This window comes from Lactuca sativa, chromosome 4, assembly GCF_002870075.4.
Source record: "Lactuca sativa cultivar Salinas chromosome 4, Lsat_Salinas_v11, whole genome shotgun sequence".
Classification (NCBI taxonomy): domain Eukaryota; kingdom Viridiplantae; phylum Streptophyta; class Magnoliopsida; order Asterales; family Asteraceae; genus Lactuca; species Lactuca sativa.
The window spans coordinates 214,425,657-214,446,569 of record NC_056626.2 but is presented as its reverse complement, the minus strand read 5'-3'; the positions used below and the strand labels follow the sequence as shown (position 1 = coordinate 214,446,569).

Sequence of the window (20,913 nt, the reverse complement as noted above, 5' to 3'; positions counted from 1 at the left end):
GATATTGCTGGCAGATTGACCCCTCTTCAGTGTTTCAGATATATCTTATGACTCATAAGTCCAATTGACGAGATTCAAAATTTTCTGAAAACTAGACGAAATTTCCTACGAATTATGTGAGAGGGACTTTTGGCTAATTCGACACTTATCTTATCCAAAATCGGCCTTGAAGATGAAGCATAAAAGCTGGACGGAAATTCCCTCCAAGTTACTTATTCCCCAAGCACCACTTATCTTATTTTTATTTGCTTAATCCCTAAGCCACCATTAGTTTCCTTATTCCAATCCAACTCTAATATTCCATATTAATTCCATCTCCATAAACTATAAATACCCCATATCATTCCACCAGTTTGATAATCTATGATATTCCACTTCGACTTGTGCAACAAGAAAACTTCATAGCTGCCGTTTTGAGGGTCTAGAAGGCGGCCAGAGGGCCGTTAAGCTGATATGGAGCAAAGATCTAAGGGATTAGAGAGCGGATTCATGTCGTTAATCATGTGGTTTGTTATCGTGACCATCTTTAGCATTCCATTGTGATTCCATTATGTGTTTACTTTCTAATTTAGGTGTAAAAAAACCTTTTACTTTGTGTTTATGATTAGATGAAACATTGATTTATGGATTAATAGATATTTGGATTGTTTTATTCTTGTTTAATTTATCTTAACAAGCTTGTTAAAAGATCCTTACGTGTTAATGATAATTATTTGCTGTTAATTGTCAAGTAAATTGAGTTGTATGAACATCTGCTTGATTGCTTGTATCTTATGACTTTGATGACCATCAAGATTATAAGTCTAGGAATAACGAATGTGAAACTAGGATAAACTTGGAAATAAGTAAGTTAACGTGTGAGCCTTGTTTGATGACCATCAACAAGAGGTTAATTGAACGACCAATTTGATTAACTATTATTGCAAGTCTTGCTTGATACGAACTGAACACTAGGAAACATGTTAGTTTAATCAACTGATCACTGTTTGAATTGACTTGTTTGCTAAAGGATTAGTAATAGTGAACACGAATCTAATCATTTTAGGAATCGGTGAACATGAATAAATGAACTTGTGTATGCAATTGTCTATTTATCTAAACCAAAGTACCTGAAGAGATTTGTTCTCCTATTAGTTTATCGAGATTTGTCAATTAATTGTTCGTTTGAGATTTATTAAACTATTTCTTTATTCCTTTCGTGTGTTTTGTAACCTATAATCAAATATTCTGAATTAATTTACCATCGTTCCCCTTGTGTTCGACACCCTTGCTTATCAAAGCTATACTATACTCGATCGGGTTCACTGCCTGTAAGGTGTGGTTTAGATGCGATAAATTAGGACTTATAAATAAAAAACTAGTGCATTAAATATTCACATCACATTCCCTAAGCCCCTGCGAGTTCTCTCCATTTCGATCTATACACTCTAGCAGGTGTTCAGTGTACAACGACGAGAATTAAGATATGGAAATCTTTATTTACGATAGACGTATAAATCTCCTTATCAGTCCGAAAAGTTACATGCCAATTCTAATACCGTAAATAAGCGTTTGGAAATCTGAACACATAAAATTTCCAGACGCGGTCGACAATAGACCATAGATCTGATAGCATCATAAAGCATATAAGGCATATTATAGCATAAATCATTTAGCACATAAAAGCAATTTAGGCATCTCACCTAAATAAGCTAGTCCTTAATATATATATATATATATATATATATATATATATATATATATATATATATATATATATATATATATAGTTACAAAATAAGTCATTTTTGTTTTTTTACTTGTTCAATACTTATGATTGATTATTTTAGGTTTTTTTCATGACATCATACGTGGGACAATCATTAATGAGGTGTTTGGGGTTTTTGAATCTTATGTTCATCGCGATCTCGACTACTTGGTTGCTTAGGTCATGTGTTCTGAACGTTATAAATTTTTCATACGATCTCGGATTTTAACGTTCTTTATATCTATGCATTTGTATTTTAGTCTACTACGACTTTCATTTAGATTACTACTGTTAGAAAGTAATATATTTTTACTTACGATTTTATTAAAAAAAAAAAACAGCCATATATCTATACATTTTTATGAATGTATGTATGGCTGTTTTTTTTTAATAAAATCGTAAGTAAAAATATATTGTATTTTAACGGACTAATCTTAACGAAAGTCGTAGTAGACTCAAAAAACGAACATGTCGATATAAAGATCGTTAAAATATGATATCATACGAAAAAGTTACGACGTTCAGAACACAAGACCTAAGCCAAACCATAAGACCTACACAACCAAACAGGCGAGATCGCGATGTACATAAGTATCGACAACCTCAAACATCTCATCAATAATTGTCTCATGTAAGATGTTGTGACTGAATGAGTACAAAAACAAAAATAACTTATTTTGCAATAAAAAAATATTAATGATTAAATATATACAAAAATATTAAGGACTAAATGTATACAAAATGAGTAATATATTACCATATTAAGTCATTTTTCCCGGCTAACTTAAAGTAATCGGCCATAAGACCCGAATGTGTACAGTTTAACAAGTTGAAGAGATAAATATGGACGAAAAAGAAATCCAGTGACCAAATATGTACAAATTGTAAAATATATTATCCTTTTAAGTCATTAGTCCAATTTAAAAGAATAAAGAGTAAATTACTGAAATCGTCCCTATGGTTTGGTCAAAAATGCACTTTCGATCCCTAACTTTTTTTTGCACTCGGATCGTCCCTGTGGTTTGATTTTGTTGCGTTTTTCGTCCCTTACATACATAAAGGTATGGACCAAATATGCAATTTTGACCAAACCATAAGGACAAAAAATGCAACAAAATCGAACCATAGGGACGATGAATGCAAAAAAAGGTTTGGGATCAAAATACAATTTTGACTAAACCATAAGAACGATTTCAGTAATTTACTATTAAAAAAAAAAAAAAAAAAAAAAAAAAAAAAAAAAAAAAAAAGCTATTTCATATGGTTGATGGACCAACCATACAAGTTTTAGAAACTTAACAAAAGAAACTTTTGAATAAACATAAGGACAACTTCTTCAATTTGTCATAAATAAATAATGGATCGAATTTTCATCCTCGTTTAGGATGAAAAACGAATGGTATTTGTGGCCTCATAAAGACTTGGACTTCAACCACCAATTACACAACTTGAGCTGTTTCTATATCTCTTTACCAAATTCGTTCTTCCTTTCACCTACACCCTCTCCCCCTCCACTTCCACTCATCAGCCAGCGGTGGTGATGGCACTCAGAGCTTCAGCCACCGCTAGACTCCACCACCACCAGCCTCCACCACCTTCCTCCTCCTCACCCAAAACCCCGCACCCTTTTAAATCCACACCCAGAACACAACCCCGTCCCGATTCTTCTCTCTCGCTCTCCACATCCACGACTTTATCCCTCGTAGCTCTATTCACAGCTCCGATTGAAGCCAATGCTTTCACAATATCCAAAGATGAAATCTTCTCATCTCTAACTCAAGTAATTCATCTCATCTTAGATTTTTCTTCGATTTTAGCTATCACCCAGTATTAAATTTGTTTGTTTCGTGGCCAATTTCTAGGTGGAAGAAAAAATCGACCAGGTTCAAAAGGTGAGCTATGATGTGTATGATTTCACAGCGAATGCAATAAAAACGGTGGTGGATTTCCTAAAACCCGCGGCGGATGTGGCAATGCCGGTGCTAAAGCAGGCCGGAGGGGAAGCAGTGAGGATGGCTACGCCTGTGTTTTCAGAGGCATCAAAAAAAGCTCAAGAAGCGATTCAAAGCTCTGGTTTCGATACTGAACCAGTATACACCGCTGCTAAGGTACTCAATTCGAATTCCCAGTTTTTGTGTTTACAGTTTGATTAATCCTATTAGAAATGATCCAGATTTTCGTTCTTGTTGTTGATATTGCAGACAGTAGCAGATGCAGCGGGGCAAACTGGGAAAGTGATCCAAGAGGCTCAACCGATTGCATCAAACACGATGCAGACCATCTCATCGGCGGACCCAGCCACCATTGCCGTCACCGGCGGAGCTTTAGTCCTAGCTTATCTCCTACTGCCACCTGTCTTCTCCGCCCTATCTTTCAACTTTCGTGGATACAAAGGTAAATTAAAACCCTATATATGATCAAATTTGCTGCTACTCACGAAACGATTCTGATTTGGAACCACAATTTCCAATCCAGGTGATCTCACTGCTGCTCAAGTTCTTGATCTTGTATCTTCACAGAACTACACTTTGATCGATATCCGATCAGAAAAGGACAAGGATAAATCCGGAGTTCCCCGCCTTCCTTCTAGCGCCAAGAACAAAATGATCGCCATTCCGTAAGTACCAATTTCTTCCAAAAACAACATACAATCGATTGTGAACTCATTTCGCGATTCAAAATCTTCAGATTGGAAGAAGTACCAAGCAAATTGAAAGGCCTCGTTAGAAACACAAAGAAATTAGAAGCCGAAATTGCAGCGTTGAAGATATCTTACCTCAAGAAAATCAACAAAGGCTCCAAAATTGTGATCCTCGACACGTTAGTTTTCCATTTTCCTCGTTACTTTAAATACTAGACAATTTTGGATGTAGTACAAGGGCATTCATGTCTTTTTGCATATAGGAGAAGGACATTTGCACTAAGTAGAGATCTAGAGCTAATCTTGTTCCACTTTTTTTTGGTACTAAAAATAACATATTTTGTCTCACATGAGTCACAAACTAGTCCAATGCATGTCAAACACAGTTGAAACACAGTCTGTTCTAAATCTAGTCAAATATATGTCAAACACAGTGTGATCTAAATCTAAGTCACTATCCCACATTGTTCCACTTTTTTGGTCTCATTCACATCGGTCATATTGGTTATAGTTCAACTTTAATGTATGTCAAACGCAGTATAACTTATTTTGTCCTGTCTTCCATAACAAACAGTGTCTAATGGCTCTAACAAGATTTACATGTGATGTATTCATTAGGTACACGGATTCAGCCAAGATAGTTGCTAGATGCTTAACCGAGCTCGGGTTCCAAAATTGTTGGATTGTGGCTGATGGTTTCTCGGGAGGCAAAGGATGGTTACAAAGTCGATTAGGAACCGATTCATATAATGTATCATTTTCTCGTGTTCTATCACCATCTCGGGTAATCCCTGCTGTTAGAAGCTTCGGTACCACGAGTGCAACCAAGTTGCTTTCCGATTAATTAACTCTTTCAAAATTGTTTCATGTAGTTATATGTTTATAATGGTGTTCTTAATGTGCTTGATGATCATTTTTTGTGTGTTATTGGCTCGAAAATGTGAAGCCATATATCTATTGGTTGGTATATCTTTTAAATCGGATCCAAGATATGTTTTGAAATCAAACTAGTGGCTTGTCTCTATATGGTTATGTGGTTCTAGTATTTCAACTCAACCCTACCATGACATACAATGATGTAGAGATGTGGAAAAGGTCAAAAGGCGACTCGAACCAACTTGACTTAGACCTATTAGCACCATCAATCTCACATCTTAATGAATAAAGCACACGAAAAATGTTAAAAGGGAAGTGAAAGTAGGCATATATATATATATATATATATATATATATATATATATATATATATATATATATATATATATATATATATATATATATATATATATATATATATATATCCACCACAAAAGAGTGAGATAATATCTCAATTAAAATGTATGTCAATCGTATATTGAGAATTGATAAAACATAGAATTGAATGCTAGATATGTGGCACAGATATTGTCACACCAAATAGTTAAGGGACTGAGCTTAATGCATCTTAAACTCACATAGAAGAGATGTAAGCCAAAAACTAGTTGGTTGTAGAATAAATAAGAGCATCCATGCACAAGATGAGTTTTTTCAATTTTTTTTTTATTAAGTAAACACAACGAAGTCAAATAAGTTATTGTAGACGTAACTTTTTTCAAAAGCTTTTCAGTTACAAGCTCCGACCTAGAGCCGTTTCGTTGTTTTACCTATTGCTATTCGTTTTAATAGATGAAAAATACTTGGCTCAAAAGTTTTGCTGTCATGATTGGGCTTGGTACTTTTTGTACGAGCGACAATATGTACTTTCTTGGAGCTCCAGCTGGCAAGATTCCCATCAAAGAAAACAACAATAACCACCGTGACCTTTTATACAATGCTCAACTTGCATGTCAACATCGAATTAGCCATATATAAAAAATCTATCGACTTGCGAATAACTAATAAGCATTGTGTTAATATACTTAGACAAAATTGCAAAAATTGTTTAAATTTTGTGATTTTGGTTCAAAAAGTTTTGATGGTTTACCAATGATGTAAAATAGGATTTTTTTTTTATTGGTTTTGGTCTATATCCACTTAAAAAGGCGATTATACCCTCTTATTTGTTTTTATTTTATTAATTTAATAATTTTAAGTAACTAAAAATTATAGAATGACCAAGTCTCTCTTTCTCTCTCACATACATACACATAATCTCACCGGTGGTACCTCTCACATCCTCCACCCCTCTCACCTCTTTTTCACTCTCTGAGGAAAATACACACTCAAGAACACCCGAAATTCTATCACCATCCGCATGCACCGTCCGCCGCCATATGCCGCTCGGAAACCTTTAGACACCACCAATATGTTTGTATATCGAGGAAGGAGCGACGGCTAGGTCAACAGAGACCGCGGGGGACTTTAAGCCCAAATCGAATCACCCACTAGAGATGAAGCCTTTAGTGGTTAGGAGATGAAAATGGTGACCACCTATACCACCACTGCTCTCCTTTAAGCCAATTTCTCTTTCTTTCGCACACACACAAAGTCTCTCCACCAACGAATATGTTACCTCTCATCTCCACTAAATCTCCCTCTTTATCCACCCCCACACATATGCACTTCCGAAAACACCCAAACACCGCCTCTCATCTCCTCTACCTATATATGTCCCTTCCTTGTCTCTTTCTCCCTCTAAAACTTTGACATTCAGCCGATAGGATTACATTAAAGTAGAGGTAGTGATGATGAAGGTAGGTTGACAGATCCGAGTAGACATGTAAAAGAGAGATGAGATGGATGGAGAAGTAGTTATTGGATTATGTGTCTAAGCCCATAACTATTATTGGTATATACTTGACCCGATTATGAGCATGATCCTTTTGGGTTGTCTTCACTCATGTAACTTGATAGAATGACAAGAGGAGAGAGAGAGAGAGAGAGAGAGAAAGAGAGAGAGAGAGAGAGAAAGAGAGAGAGTAGAATTTATTATATGAATAATAAATTAGTACTGAAAATGGTTTTATTAATATATTACAGGATTAATATATTATTTGGAAATCATATTATTTAATTGGTATTGATCAGAAATTAATTTGGAATTAATTTGGTTATCAAAAGAGACTGATTAAATAAAGGGGAGTGATATTGCAATTAACTCTTAGTTGCTAGTTGGGCTATAGACCTCTGATAGAAGAGATTAGGCGAAATCTGTGAGAAGCCTATAAGGATTTCGTCTAAGGGGCCTTCTAGAAGGGCTCCATGGATTGCTTAAGGCCTAAGCAAGGAAATTAGGGTTTCCACCTTAAAACCCTAATAGCCTCAACTATAAATTAACCCCTTAGCATGAAAATTCGGCTCTAAGTCTTCTTGGAGTTGCTCTAGTCGAATTCTTCATCTCTCTTAAGTCATCTTGTTGCATTGGGTGTTTGTGACTTCATTAGAGGTGCAACACTTGGGGCACTAGGCTTTCAGAAGTCAATATCAAGAAGAATAGACTTGTTATTGCTACATAACAAGAGAGGTAAGGTTTCTAACCCTAATCATATGTCAATTTTGAAATATGTATGTTAGTCATAGGGTTATTTCTTTGACATTTATAGTTGTATGCTCAAATTAGAAAAACCTACATCCAAAGCAATTAGGGTTGCATGTACATCATAAGATGTTGTTATGCTCAAAAGCCAACAATAGTTACAGGGGTTGATGGAGACAAAGTGTAGATGAGGCATGATGGAAGTCCTATAATGGTGGGTGAGGATGGAGATCCAACACTCGATTTCTAAAATTCATATGTGCGTGTTCATATCATTGTTGGAGGCCAGATGGAGTAGACGGACTGAAATAGATGTGCTCTGGTTTTCTTGTGGTGGTGACAGATGAAGTATCAGCAACAACTAAAGCTTTGGGATGAGCTGACGATGGGTGGGATTATATCCTTGGGGGAGATACGAAAATAGAGATAGGGGGAGGTGATGGGTGTAATTTTATTTTTGAGTTTTTTTAATTAAAATGTATTAAAAATAATAATAAATGAAATTAAAAAAGAATTACTAAAGGGGCATATTAGTAATTTTATGTTGTGGTGGACCAAAACCACAAAAAAATGACAATTATACGGACCAAAACCCGAAATTTGACACTTATGCATCACCAAACCTTTTTAGACAAAAACCATAATTTTAATAGAGGATCATTTTTGCAATTTTGTCTATACTTAAGGTAGCTAACTACGCTAATCCAGTTACTGAAACAATTTGTAGGTGTCTTAAAAAACCGAGAAACCTTGTTGTATGCATAAGAAATTGGGATTTTATAATGGGAAGTGATTCGTACACAATATTTTTTTGCCATACATAACAATTTATGCATTATAGAGTTGTACAATATAACATTTTAAAGCATCAATTGTTGTGTATGGAGAAAATTTGTTGTGTACAAATCATCTCCCTTTTCTAATATGTGCCCTAAGGGCACATATAAGAGGTATTAATTAATGACAAATATTACCATAATTAAATGTAAAATACATTAATTATAACGAATATTACCATAATTAAATGTGAAATGCATTAATAATCTCCATAATAAATGTATTTTGAATTTAATTATGGTAATATTTTTCATAATTAATACTTCTTATATGTGCCCTTAGGGCATATATTAGAAAATCTCTAAGAAATTTCTAATCCAGTTATTGAAACACGTTCACCAATGGTAGTGTGTGGTAAAATGAAAAATCATCCACTGTGTTACCATTAATGTAGTTGTTTGTTTTGGAAAAACAGATTAACGAGCACTTTTCATCAACAAGTCTTTAAAATGAAGGGAAATTATCATAAAAGCCCTTAAATTTTCCAAAAAGTGACGGTTTTACCCTTGGATGAGTTTTGGGGGCAATAAAGTCGGATACTTTCATTAAACCTATCAAATATCTCATTTAACAAGTTGGGCCCTTTGTAGTCGGTTCCCATGTGCTGATTTGGCACTTAATTGACATGTTGGCACAGACGTTACTCCGTTACGTCCGTTTACCCACCACATAATCTTACCCTTTTGCACATATACGTACACTTTCTCAGAATCCTTCAGAAAGTCGACATCATTCATTGCAAAATTAGGGCTTATGGTTTTTGAAGAAGATTAGGTTATTGGAGAGTCGATTTCACAGGGTATTTGTAATTTCTTTGAAGATTATGTTATTACAGTTCTTTGTTCTTCAAAGGTTAACGAATAACGACAATATATGTTTGTGTTTTTTTCAGGTTGTTATGATGGATTGGGATCCAGAACACGAAGGTAACACAGACCCATTTTTTGGTTTACGCGAGCCTTTCTCTGGTCTTAATGAGATGGATTTTGAGCTTCATGGCATCTACATGGATCATGAACCAGATGAAGAGCTCATTACTCCGCTGGACAAGTGTAAGGATGCATTTCTTAATGTGTTACTAACTCATGAAAATATTAGAAACTCTAGTTTGACTAATGATGTAAGAGCACAAGTGTATCATCGTGGTGACTTGCAAAGTGATGAAGATGAAGAAGAGCAAGAATAAGTGATAAAAAAGTACAGATTACATGATCTAAAAACAAGATGGGACAAAATGGAACCAAAACATGGTGACATTTTGAGAATGTTACACAACTGAAGTTTTGTATCCAAAACTACACAGTCCACAATGGGTATCAACTCTACTTTGAGAAGTGTGACAGTACAAGAATACTTGTAAGATGTGGGAAAAGAAATGAGGATAATTGTTGCCTTTTTAGACTATAAGCCTCATGGATGTTCAATGAACGATCTATTCAAATCAAGACTTTAGAAGCTACTCATGTTTGTGGTAGGAAGTTCAAACTTGGCTCTATGGTTACTCTTGAATGGATAAGTAGACACTACATAACTGAAATTGCAAATAAACCTAAGGTGAAGCTTAAAGAGATGATTAATGACATCAGAAAAAGGTTTAGGTGTGTTGTGTCTATAGGCCAATGTCGTAGGGCAAAGAAATGGGTCAAGGAGCTAATTAAAGGTAACTTGACTGAACATTATGCCAGAATATGGGATTATGCACAAGAGTTGTTAAGATCCAATCCAGGTTCTACATGTAAGGTGTGTGTAACTATCAATCCAGATGGGATAAACTATTTTCATAGGTTTTATATTGGTTTCAAAGCTATATGTGAAGGCTGGAAAAGAGGGTGTAGAAGAGTTATTGGTTTGGATGGGTGCTTTCTGAAGGGAGCAGTAAAGGGTGAGTTGTTGACAGCCATAGGTAGAGATGCCAATAATCAGGTCTACCCAATTGCTTGGGCTATTGTCGATGTTGAGAATAAGGCTAACTGGACATGGTTCCTTGAGCTTCTAAGGGATGATTTAGATCTTGATAGTGGAAGAGGTTTGGTAGTGATATCAGATCAACGCAAGGTAAAATTTAACATACTTGTCCTTTACTTAATTACATAATTATCTTATTACATATTTGTCCTCTATTAAACTAATTAAATGGTTGTCTGGTAGGGTCTTCTTGAATTTGTGAAAGATATACTGCCTCATGTTGAACACAAGAATTATGCTAGGCACATTTATGCCAACTTTACAAAGGCTTTCACAGGTGTGGAGTATAAGAAGTTGTTTTGGGCTGCCTCTATGAGTTGCACAGAAGGTGGCTTCAAGAGGCATATAGAAAGCATCAAGAAACTGAGCCCTTCTGCATATGAATACTTGATGTCAAAGCAACCAGAAACATGTTGTAGAGCCTATTTTGGAACAGGTTATGCATGTGAAGCAGTTGAGAATGGGATCTCAGAGTGCTTCAACTCAATAATATTGGATGCTAGAAAAAAACCTTTGATCACTATGCTTGAAGAGATACGAATTTATATCATGGACAGGTTTGCTTACATGAATGTGGAAAGTGAAAAGTGGAATTCAAATGTTTGTCCAAAAATTTTGAAAAAAATGAATAGATTTGGGAAAAATACGAGGTACTATTTTATGTTTTCTAAAACTTATCTTAATCATTATTTATTGTTACTAACTAGATACTTGATTGTAGGTTCTGGGGAATAATTCATAGTCAAGGGCATGTGTTTGAGGCCAGAAGAGGGTGTGACAGTTATAGGGTGGACTTAGATAATATGACATGTTCATGTAGACTGTGGGATTTGGCTGGCATCCCTTGTGTGCATGCAAATGCAACAATTAATTTTATCCATCAAACACCAGATGCATACATCAATGCATACTTCTCTAAAGAGAAATTTAAGCAATCTTACTCAACAAACATTGAACCTGTTAATGGCAACAATCTTTGGGCCCAAACTGAATACATTAAGTCATTGCCTCCAATGTCTAGGAGGATGCCTGGTAGGCCTACTACCAAAAGAAAGAGGCATGCCAGTGAGAAGGGGAGCAAGTTTTCAACAAAAAAAGTGAAGGTTGCTAGAACTACCAGATGTGGTAATTGTTTGGAATATGTTCATAACAAGAGGGTATGTAAGAATGAGAGAAAACAATATGTGCCTCCCCCACCAAAGAAGACAGGAAGGCCAAGAAAACATCTCATCCCTCATGTGTCTACAAGCCCTGGTCAACCAAATGTCCCAAGTCAACCTTCATGCTCTAACACAGTGAGGAGGAGTCCAAAAAAACATAACACATTGAGGATGAGTCCCAGAAAACATCAACAACAGGCAGGTTCTAAAAGATTTAGGAGAAATAGTATTGATGTAACAAGAAAGAAGTGGTACACAAGGAGAGGTGGTGGGAGGACTGATTCTGCAACTATAGGTACTCAAGAGAGTGCGGTTCAACAAGTTCCAGTTGTTGATGAGGGTAAAAATGTGATGGGTGATAATGTGGGTCAAAGTGCGATTCAACAAGTTCCAGTTGTAGAAGAAAGTGTGGTGCAGGAAGAAGGTGTTGTGCAGGAAGTTCCAGTAAGTCATATTCAAGATAGTCATATTATGCAAGAAGGAGAAAGTAGTCAAGCAAGTGTGATGGAAGGTAGTGACACTTTTGGGCAAGTAGGATCCAGTATTGGTAGGAAGCTTAAATCAATAAATGATGAAATTAAACAAGGTATTGATGCAATTTTAGAAGGGGTTAACTTCACAAACAAAACAAAGTCTAGTCCACTAAATGGTGACAATGAGGTGGAAGATAATCAATTTATTGAGGGCAAAGAGGATGATATTCTCCCAGAGAAGATACAATTAGGACCTGAAGAAATTTCTAGTATGCTAGAAGCTGGTTATAGCATGGCAGAAATAGAAGCTACGCCAGGGGTACAAGTGGAATTGGATGATTCCCTACCAGTTGAACTGGTAAGACCTATTATCTTTTATTAATTAACAATTTTTGTGGTGATTCTTGTGACCTAATTATATCTTTTTACACTAGGATGTAAATGATTTCATTGATGGTCATCATTCTGATGACGATGTTGGTCTGGATGGTGGAGCTGAAGGTGCTGGAGATAAAGCTGCTGGTGATAGTGGTCTGGATGTTGGAATTGATCATGGTGCTGGATGTGAAGCTACTGGTGATGGTGATGAAGAAGGTCCTGGTGGTGGAGATGTTGATGATGATGATGAAGAAGGTCATGGTGGTGGAGATGTTGATGATGGTGAGGAAAACCAGGGCGATGATGAAGGACATCAGGTTGTCCCAATGGTTAGGAGGAGAACAAGGAAAACTTCTGATAGGATTACCAAGATAAAGCTAAGGAAGGGTGTCTATGACAAAGATGGTGGTGGTTCTTCTTCTGTAAAACCAATCAACTTGGAGTAGCTTGTTAGCAAGAAGGGGGATGGGGGTGTAGGGGGGAATGGTATAGGTTTCCACTTTTGTAAACTTTGTTTTTTGGCATTTTGATTGTAGCATGCATCCAATTGTTAATTTCCTTACCATTTAGGTTGCCTTTTTTGTGCATTGCTTAGGCATTTTTGTACAAATGGATGGCTGCTACATATTGGTAGTATGTAATTAAACTATATGTAATGGATACACCCCCTTCTATATTATGTTCAATCTTTTAGAATTGTTACCATTCACTAATTATTTCCGCAATATACCATTTTATGCAATGTTATTCAAACTTGCAAATACACACCAATTGTTACCATTCAAACTTGCAAATACACACCAAATGTTCAGTCTTTTAGAATTGTTACCATTCACCAAAACACTTGTTACCATTCACCAAATGTTACCATTCAACAACTTGTACTACAAATTTATACCAATTACCATTTTAATTCAATCTAAAACAAAACAAAACAAATGTTACCATTCACCAGTTGTTACCATTCAGAAATTTATACCAATTACCAATTGTTAATTCAATATACTTACAAAACAAACCAACTTGTATTCCAATTAACATCCATACATTAGAAATTAACATCCATTAACATCCATACATTAGAAATTAACATCCATGCATGAGAAATTAACATCCATTAACATCCATACATTAGGAATTAACATTGATACATTGAAATTAGCATCCACATATTACAAATTACAATCCTAACATTACATATACCTAAAAAACTATCAAATACCATCAAAAGCTCAAAAGCTACATATTTCAAGATCACAATACTGCTCCCTTCAGAAAGCCACCCTTTACGGCTCCCTTCAGAAAACACCCTTTATTGCCATTAAATCTTGCATAACACTAGAACAAGGATGAACAATAAAGCCCCTAACAAACCAACAACCATCTGCATTAATGCCATCATTTGTTGCTGCTATGTAATGCAATTTGACTCTGGCATCATGTCTTGCTTTTGAATTCCTTCATCGTCAACCCCTCTGAAAAACCCACAAACTCCTTATCCCTATATAATTAGGTCAGTGCATAATACCCTTACTGCAATCCTACTAAAGAAAAGGAGAAATGATTTTTACCTTATAATTAGGGCACCCCAAAATTTCTTGCCTGGATTTTCTGGTGTGCGTGAAACAAACACAAGGCATAAATCTTCACACCAACACTTCACTTCGATCTTCTTCTTGAATCGTGAATGTGAATTCGAGCTTGATTTTGCAGAAGATGTTGGCATTTTGCGTGGGAGAATATTTTGCATGGGATATTGCGGTGCGAGAGGATGCAAGAAACAGGGGGTGGGGAAGGGTTATGTGGGGAGAGGGTTGGGGCCCACGTTGTTTGACATGTCAATTAAGTGCCAAATCAGCACATGGTAACCGGCTACAAAGGGTCCAACTTGTTAAATGAGATATTTGATAGGTTTAATGAAAGTATCCGACTTTAGTGCCCCCAAAACTCATCCAAGGGTAAAACCGTCAGTTTTTGGAAAACGTAAGGGCTTTTATGACAATTTCCCTAAAATGAAGGAAATGCTTGACATGGTCTAGTTTTGATGACACGTAAATACCTAATCCCGACAGGGTGGCACCAGATCCGGGAGACGAGATGGTTTTTTGGAAGTTTATCCAGCGGCAGCCGAATTTGTCTCGATGTGCTCTCTCCTCCGGTGGAGAATTCCTCAAAGGAGGAGTTGATGGTGGCGTACGCTAAGAACATCCTTAGGTTTTCGCAAATCTAAATTTTGCAATTGAAGTTCAGAAGCTCCAGTGGAAATCACGTCTCATATAACGACGAGTACGTTGAGATCTCTATGGAAGGATGTTCGAACATAGATCAGGGGTTAGATCTGGTGAAAGCCTTTGATGATTCTGGTTCTCTCATCGTATTAGGAAACGTTGTTTTCCTCAAGATTGAACAAGTTGGCTCCTCTTTTCACTTTAATTACATTATCTATTCATATAAAATCCTTAGAAATTGTTGCTTTTATTCTTATCATTTCGGTTTTACATAATCGAAATGCTAAGGCATCTAGTGTTTTTATAGGGTTTACACACATATTTGGATTATATCATCAAAGATAGACAGAAATCTAATGGGTTCTTTGTAATATTGTGTGATTTTGTTTCTCCTCAAGGAAGACTGACAAACCATATCTAGCTAAAACCATGTAGTCTCTCACGCTTTGTTTGAGGTGAAGACTAACCTAGAGACTGTTTTGATCCATCATCCTCACTATCCCACCCCCAGAAAATTTCAAACTTTTTTCTTGTCCGATCAGAACATGGCAACTAAAATCTTGTTCGAAATAGAAAAAAATGATTTCTTTTTCATCATTCATTGTAATTATAATCGCAAACAGTATCTTGTAAAGGTCGTTAGTTCTTCAAGATCAAAGAGTAGTGCTTGGTCTAATTCTTTTCCAAAATGGAATTACCTTTTACTAGATTCATACGGTTGGGTTCATGAAACAACGTTTTTGGGAACTCTCATGAGTGGATATGTTTTTTTCTTGAGGACAGCAAAAGAGTCTGCTTTTGAAGGCTTCTTTCAAATTAGTTTACTTCAAAGTCAGCAATAAATATGCAAAGTCAGCTACTAACATGAAGTACCAGTTACTATAAGATGTAATTTGAACAAATGGTGTACTTGAATGGTATTATGTGTATAAAATAGATTGATATTTTTTGTATTTATCAAACTTGAATGGTGTTTTCTGAGCAATTTTAATACTTGCTTACCCTTATAGTTTGCAGGTTGCTTATGATACATTTAAATTGTTGATAGAACGGTACTAAGCTTGCTGAACAGTACTAAGCTGTAAAAAAGATTTATAGTAAATCTATATTTTCATGTTAAATTTGAATTACATGGAGATGACTATTTATAAAAGAAATATATGAAATAAGGTCAATGTCACAATTCTACAATATTAATCTATCTAAATTGCTGGATTTGTCACCGAAATTAATACTGTAGTTAAAATATTTATTAAAATATACTTGTCAAAATAACAACTTATTAGTTTGGATATTTTAGCAAAAAATTAAAATAAATAAAGTGTAACACTACCAATATATAAAAGTCATACGATTTTCATAATAGTATATGAAAGTTGGATAATATTTACAAGGATTTGAATGTTTTCTGTTAAGGTTTAATTTTATAAATATTGAATAGTTATTTAGTAACTATATTCATAATTCATAAATCAATTAATGACCAAAAGTCTCACGACATCGGGTTACTTACTGTGTCAAGAAACAATGGATGATAACAATCTATGATGTATGCATATGCATCAAACATGACACGCAAACTGATCATTATACTAAAAACACCAACAACTACGAAAATACAAAAGTCTTAATTAAGGTTAAGAAAGTACGCACTCCTATCTTACATACCCTAATATCATCAAAACAAACCAAAGTAAAAAGTCTACTACATAAGTTAGAACATAAACAAGCAGCCTCAATCCATGGCCCTAAATATCTAGATATGACATGGTTCTGATATCGCTTGATTGTTTCGGATTGCACAGCAACTAACTGAGTAGATGACGATAACAAAGATAAGAATACTGAAATTAAGAACAGCAAATCCCCTCCACAAATGCCTCATGTTAGTCAAAACTCCAACTTTACAAGATCCGCAGTTGTAGCACAGCTTCTTCTGGTTATTGCTCCAAGTTGCGCAGTCGGGATCATTCGATCCAGGGCCTGATTTTGGTGCCTGCCAGTAAGTCGCATTCACGAACAGGAACTTGCAGTCTCCCGGAGGTTTGCAGCAACCGGACTACGTACCCAAAAAATGTGATAATTAAGAACACAAATTTACATCATTGATATGTATAGAAACTTTATATTCATTTTGAATTGGATTAATGGTTTAAATTAATGATGAATGCATACCTCTAGAGGGTTGAGATTACGCCGATAGAAATCACCACTGTTTTTGGATTGAGCGAGGGCCATGCAAATACGTGAATCCGATAAACAACTCTTGATCTTCGCCCAGTTGTTCTCATTCACGACATGCTTCTTCAACCACTTTGAATAATCTCCAATCCGATAATCCTGAAACCCCTGACCGGAAACCGCCTTCCCGATCCCTTTGTTTGTCACCACCAGAGCGAAGATTGCGAAGGCGAGTAAGCCCAGGATTATGATGAGCAACACGGCGGAGTAAATGTATAGTATGGCGTTTATTTTGAAAGTGGCGCCTACTATTCCAAGAACGGCGAGAACAACGAGGAATATTCCGGTGAACAAGTAGGGCTTCGCGAATGTTTTCTCACATAAGGTCTCGCCGCCGGGGTGGACGGTGGTCCATATTGCGCCGAAGATGAGGAGGACTCCTAAGAGTAAGGTCAATACGTTCAGGATTGTGGTCAACACGTTGCTTGTTTTTGCCATTTTTGGTTTCGAAAAAGGTGATTAACCACTAGGGTTTGATCTGTGTGTGTAGTAGAGAGAAAATGGGAGAATGAAAATGAAGATATGGGAGAAAAACTGCGTTTAATCTGATTTTGTGGAGGAGGAAGCAAAACGGTTGGGAGTAACCTGCACTTCCGTGTCAACTTTTACCCCCCATGTTCGGAGAAATTACGTTGCATGCCATCATGTCCCGTAAGCCACGTTATCAGGAAGAATTACGAAACTACCATTATAATCTACAGTTAGTTAGTTCAGAAGGACGTGGGCTCCAGATTTCGTGGGCTGTTATCTAGAAATGGCAGTTTCCTTTTTCTTCTTGATTTATTCCCTGATTTTTTTGAGCATTTATTTTGATCTTTGTAATACTAACTTTAAAATGTTATACAAAAATAACATAATATTTTTTATTTAAAAGATAAGATATATTTTAAAACGAAAATCAGTTTACATTAATACATAAACTAAAAGCTTCTAATTAGCTACAATATAAATGTTTCAGCGATTTGTATTTAAAGAGAATAAAGGTCAATAAGTGAGAACTATAACAAGACGATGAAGTATGTTTGAAAATTATTATAAATCTTAATGAATAAAATATATACACATAGGTTATGATTATATGTATTTTAGTTTTTTAAATATATAAAAAATATATTAGTTAATAAAACATTAATTCATTACGAGATAATAATACTAACATTGCATAAATGTTCTGTTTACACCCTAAATCCTTGCTTCTAATTGCACCTCTTAATTATCGTTCATACATTACTTTCAAATGTAATTTTCAACATCATTTACCTAATAATATTAAGGCATCGTTTTTTTCTTTGTTAAGTCATTAATTTATAAAGTTTATTGAAATGATAATAATATCTGAACTTATAAAGTATTGAAGATATAAATGTTGTTTTTTTTTTCGAATTGAATGTACTGAATCTAAATAAATTATTATTTTACCCTTTTTAAAAACAACAAATTATCATTTCTTTAATAATTGTTATAAATGATAAATATATAAAATGATCATTTATTTAATAACACGTTAACTTTTAAACATTAAATAACCTGAAAGTAAGACTAAAAATATACATCATCACCTTCTAACTCACAATGTATAATTGTTATCCATAAATTATGTATAATTAATTATAGACAAATTGCAAGAATAGTCCTTGTTGTCAGGTGAAAATAATCACTTTGGACCAAAAAGATTTGGACTAGTACTTATGGTTCAAATATTTTCATTTTGTTTTCAATTTAATCCATTGTGGTTGATTTTTTTTATAAAATGACAAGTGCCCTTTTTATTTTCTTTTTTCAATTTTATTTTATTACAGAAATTAAAAAAAAAATTATACTCTCTCTCTCTCTCTCTCTCTCTCTCTCATCAAGGACAAAAAAATCCAACAACCTAGATTATCTTCTTCCTCAAAATTCGATAAGCTTCACAAGTTACCATCTCCGATCTGTGGCCTATCGTTTCAGGAATTCGACGACAAAAAACTTGGGGTTTCTCAAATACATATCGGAAGATGACGATTGTGATTGGAAAACCTCTGAAAGAAAAGAGATCGAGAAAGAACAACAAACAATCAATCCTGATAAACCAAAGTTTGTGAAAAACTAGAAACCGAAGGAGACAGATGAAGGTCATGAGTGTAACGCCCGTAGATTCGGGCTAATCAATTTATAGATAATAAAAATTAAAATTAACTTTTGATAGAAGATCTTTTTAGGATAAATAATTCTAACCAAGTTATAGTATATGCGACATAGATTTCGTACATATAAAGTGTAACGATCCAATTTTTATCAAGAAATTTTTCATTTTTAATTACTCAAACAATTCCCATAATCCGTAGATTTCCAAACCATTTGTTTCCCAATTCACAATTATTACAATTTCATTGTACTTTTGAAAACATCAGAGAGTCTCAACACACAAAAAGAGAGATAGAGTGCACGCCACGTCATCACGCCTTGCCTTTGGTCTTAGGCTCTGAAGTACCTGAAACAATCAACAACCTGTAAGCGAAATGCTTAGTGAATTTCCCAGAGCATACCACACATACACAAACCACATATCATATATCATGTTAGCTATAAAAGCTACACACATATCATGTAAACCATGCATATATGAAACCTGTGAGATTGTCATGGGCTACCTCACATGGTCTTTACCTAGGACTGCCATGGGCTCCCCCACATGGCCTTACATCCAATGACATGGTCTACCCCACATGGTCTTCACCTAGGACTGCCATGGGCTACTCCACATGGTCTTACATCCAATGCCACGGGCTTCCCCCGGGGTCTTCATACAAAACATGCAATCACATAACAAAACACAGAATGTCTAACACATGTATCATAATCACATAATGGGCCGGCGTTGGTGACTTAGACCCATAGGTATGGTGAGAAACTCACCTGTCACGAATGTTGAACAGACACTTTGCGGCCAAATGTACCCCACGGGCTGCTCCACGCAGCTGCCTAAAAATGTCATACAATATCCAGTCATTTCCCCAAAGTTCATCCTGGTCAACCATAGCCCAGATCAAGTCTACGGTCCCTGTTGACCCTAACTCGCCGAGTACAACTCGTGACTCGCCGAGTTTCCCAGGATAACATCTACTCGCCGAGTCATTAAGGTGACTCGTCGAGTTCATGCGGATTTTACACTTTTAAAATACTAGGTGGTCAAATTTAACAATTATATTTTTAATTCAATTAATTTGTAAACCAAAACTTTTATGGATTTATTAAACTTCTTTTAATTATACACCTTAATTAATTAATAAAACCATAAGGGTGTGATATGAACTTTTCAAAACATCACTAGGGTTTTAGAATTTAACATTCCTAAATTAAACCTTTTAATCAACTTTTAAATCCCAAAACTTGAGGGCAAGTTTTGAAACATTTCAAAACATTAGGGTTTAGAATTTATAATATACATCAAAATTAAGCTTTTAATCAAAATTTAAATTCCAAAACTTGAGGGCAAGTTTTGAAACCTTTTCAAAACATTAGGGTTTCAACTATTTAAATTTCAAAACAAAACTTTTAAGTTCAAATTCAAACTATAAAACCTAAAGGGGAAAATTGAAACTTTTTCATACAAGATAATTCAAATCTAAATTACAAATAATCAAACTTTATCTAATAAAACAAGTGATTATCTAAATTTTGACAATTATCTTCTATTTAGGTAAGGATAATCACCAAATATTGATAAAATTCGGATTTTATAACAAAAACATGTTTATGGTAATTATCACAAGCCAAAACAAGAAGAAAATCACGAATCTGAGCTGTCAG

General features: G+C 35.1%; 3 protein-coding genes across 3 annotated transcripts; 2 read left to right on the top strand and 1 right to left on the bottom strand.

Annotated features, from left to right (window-relative positions):
• The first annotated feature begins 3,162 nt into the window (after positions 1-3,162).
• LOC111895859 (calcium sensing receptor, chloroplastic) lies at positions 3,163-5,301 on the top strand. Its single transcript, XM_023891915.3, has 6 exons — positions 3,163-3,527; positions 3,610-3,855; positions 3,949-4,141; positions 4,223-4,364; positions 4,436-4,567; positions 5,007-5,301. Exons 1-6 carry the CDS (start codon positions 3,288-3,290, stop codon positions 5,230-5,232), a joined length of 1,179 nt encoding a protein of 392 aa, XP_023747683.2. The 5' UTR covers positions 3,163-3,287; the 3' UTR covers positions 5,233-5,301.
• Positions 5,302-10,173: 4,872 nt separating this feature from the next.
• LOC128133578 (uncharacterized) lies at positions 10,174-11,379 on the top strand. Its single transcript, XM_052771074.1, has 3 exons — positions 10,174-10,734; positions 10,828-11,294; positions 11,352-11,379. The coding sequence occupies exons 1-3, from the start codon at positions 10,174-10,176 to the stop codon at positions 11,377-11,379; spliced, it is 1,056 nt and encodes a 351-aa protein (XP_052627034.1).
• Positions 11,380-16,462: 5,083 nt separating this feature from the next.
• LOC111895874 (tetraspanin-8) lies at positions 16,463-17,626 on the bottom strand. The gene is made up of 2 exons (XM_023891929.3): positions 17,059-17,626; positions 16,463-16,942 (listed from the first exon to the last, which is right to left on the bottom strand). The coding sequence occupies exons 1-2, from the start codon at positions 17,560-17,562 to the stop codon at positions 16,640-16,642; spliced, it is 807 nt and encodes a 268-aa protein (XP_023747697.1). The 5' UTR covers positions 17,563-17,626; the 3' UTR covers positions 16,463-16,639.
• Positions 17,627-20,913: the final 3,287 nt, after the last annotated feature.

Excerpts from the sequence above, each read along its gene's own strand:
- LOC111895859 (XM_023891915.3), top strand. The coding sequence starts at position 3,288 with ATGGCACTCAGAGCTTCAGCCACCGCTAGACTCCACCACCACCAGCCT. Across the intron at positions 3,856-3,948 it reads CAGTATACACCGCTGCTAAG|ACAGTAGCAGATGCAGCGGG; the intron begins GTACTCAATTCG and ends TTGATATTGCAG. Across the intron at positions 4,142-4,222 it reads CAACTTTCGTGGATACAAAG|GTGATCTCACTGCTGCTCAA; the intron begins GTAAATTAAAAC and ends TTTCCAATCCAG.
- LOC128133578 (XM_052771074.1), top strand. The coding sequence starts at position 10,174 with ATGGTTACTCTTGAATGGATAAGTAGACACTACATAACTGAAATTGCA. Across the intron at positions 10,735-10,827 it reads TGATATCAGATCAACGCAAG|GGTCTTCTTGAATTTGTGAA; the intron begins GTAAAATTTAAC and ends GTTGTCTGGTAG. Across the intron at positions 11,295-11,351 it reads AGATTTGGGAAAAATACGAG|ATACTTGATTGTAGGTTCTG; the intron begins GTACTATTTTAT and ends GTTACTAACTAG.
- LOC111895874 (XM_023891929.3), bottom strand. The coding sequence starts at position 17,562 with ATGGCAAAAACAAGCAACGTGTTGACCACAATCCTGAACGTATTGACC. Across the intron at positions 16,943-17,058 it reads GTAATCTCAACCCTCTAGAG|TCCGGTTGCTGCAAACCTCC; the intron begins GTATGCATTCAT and ends TTGGGTACGTAG.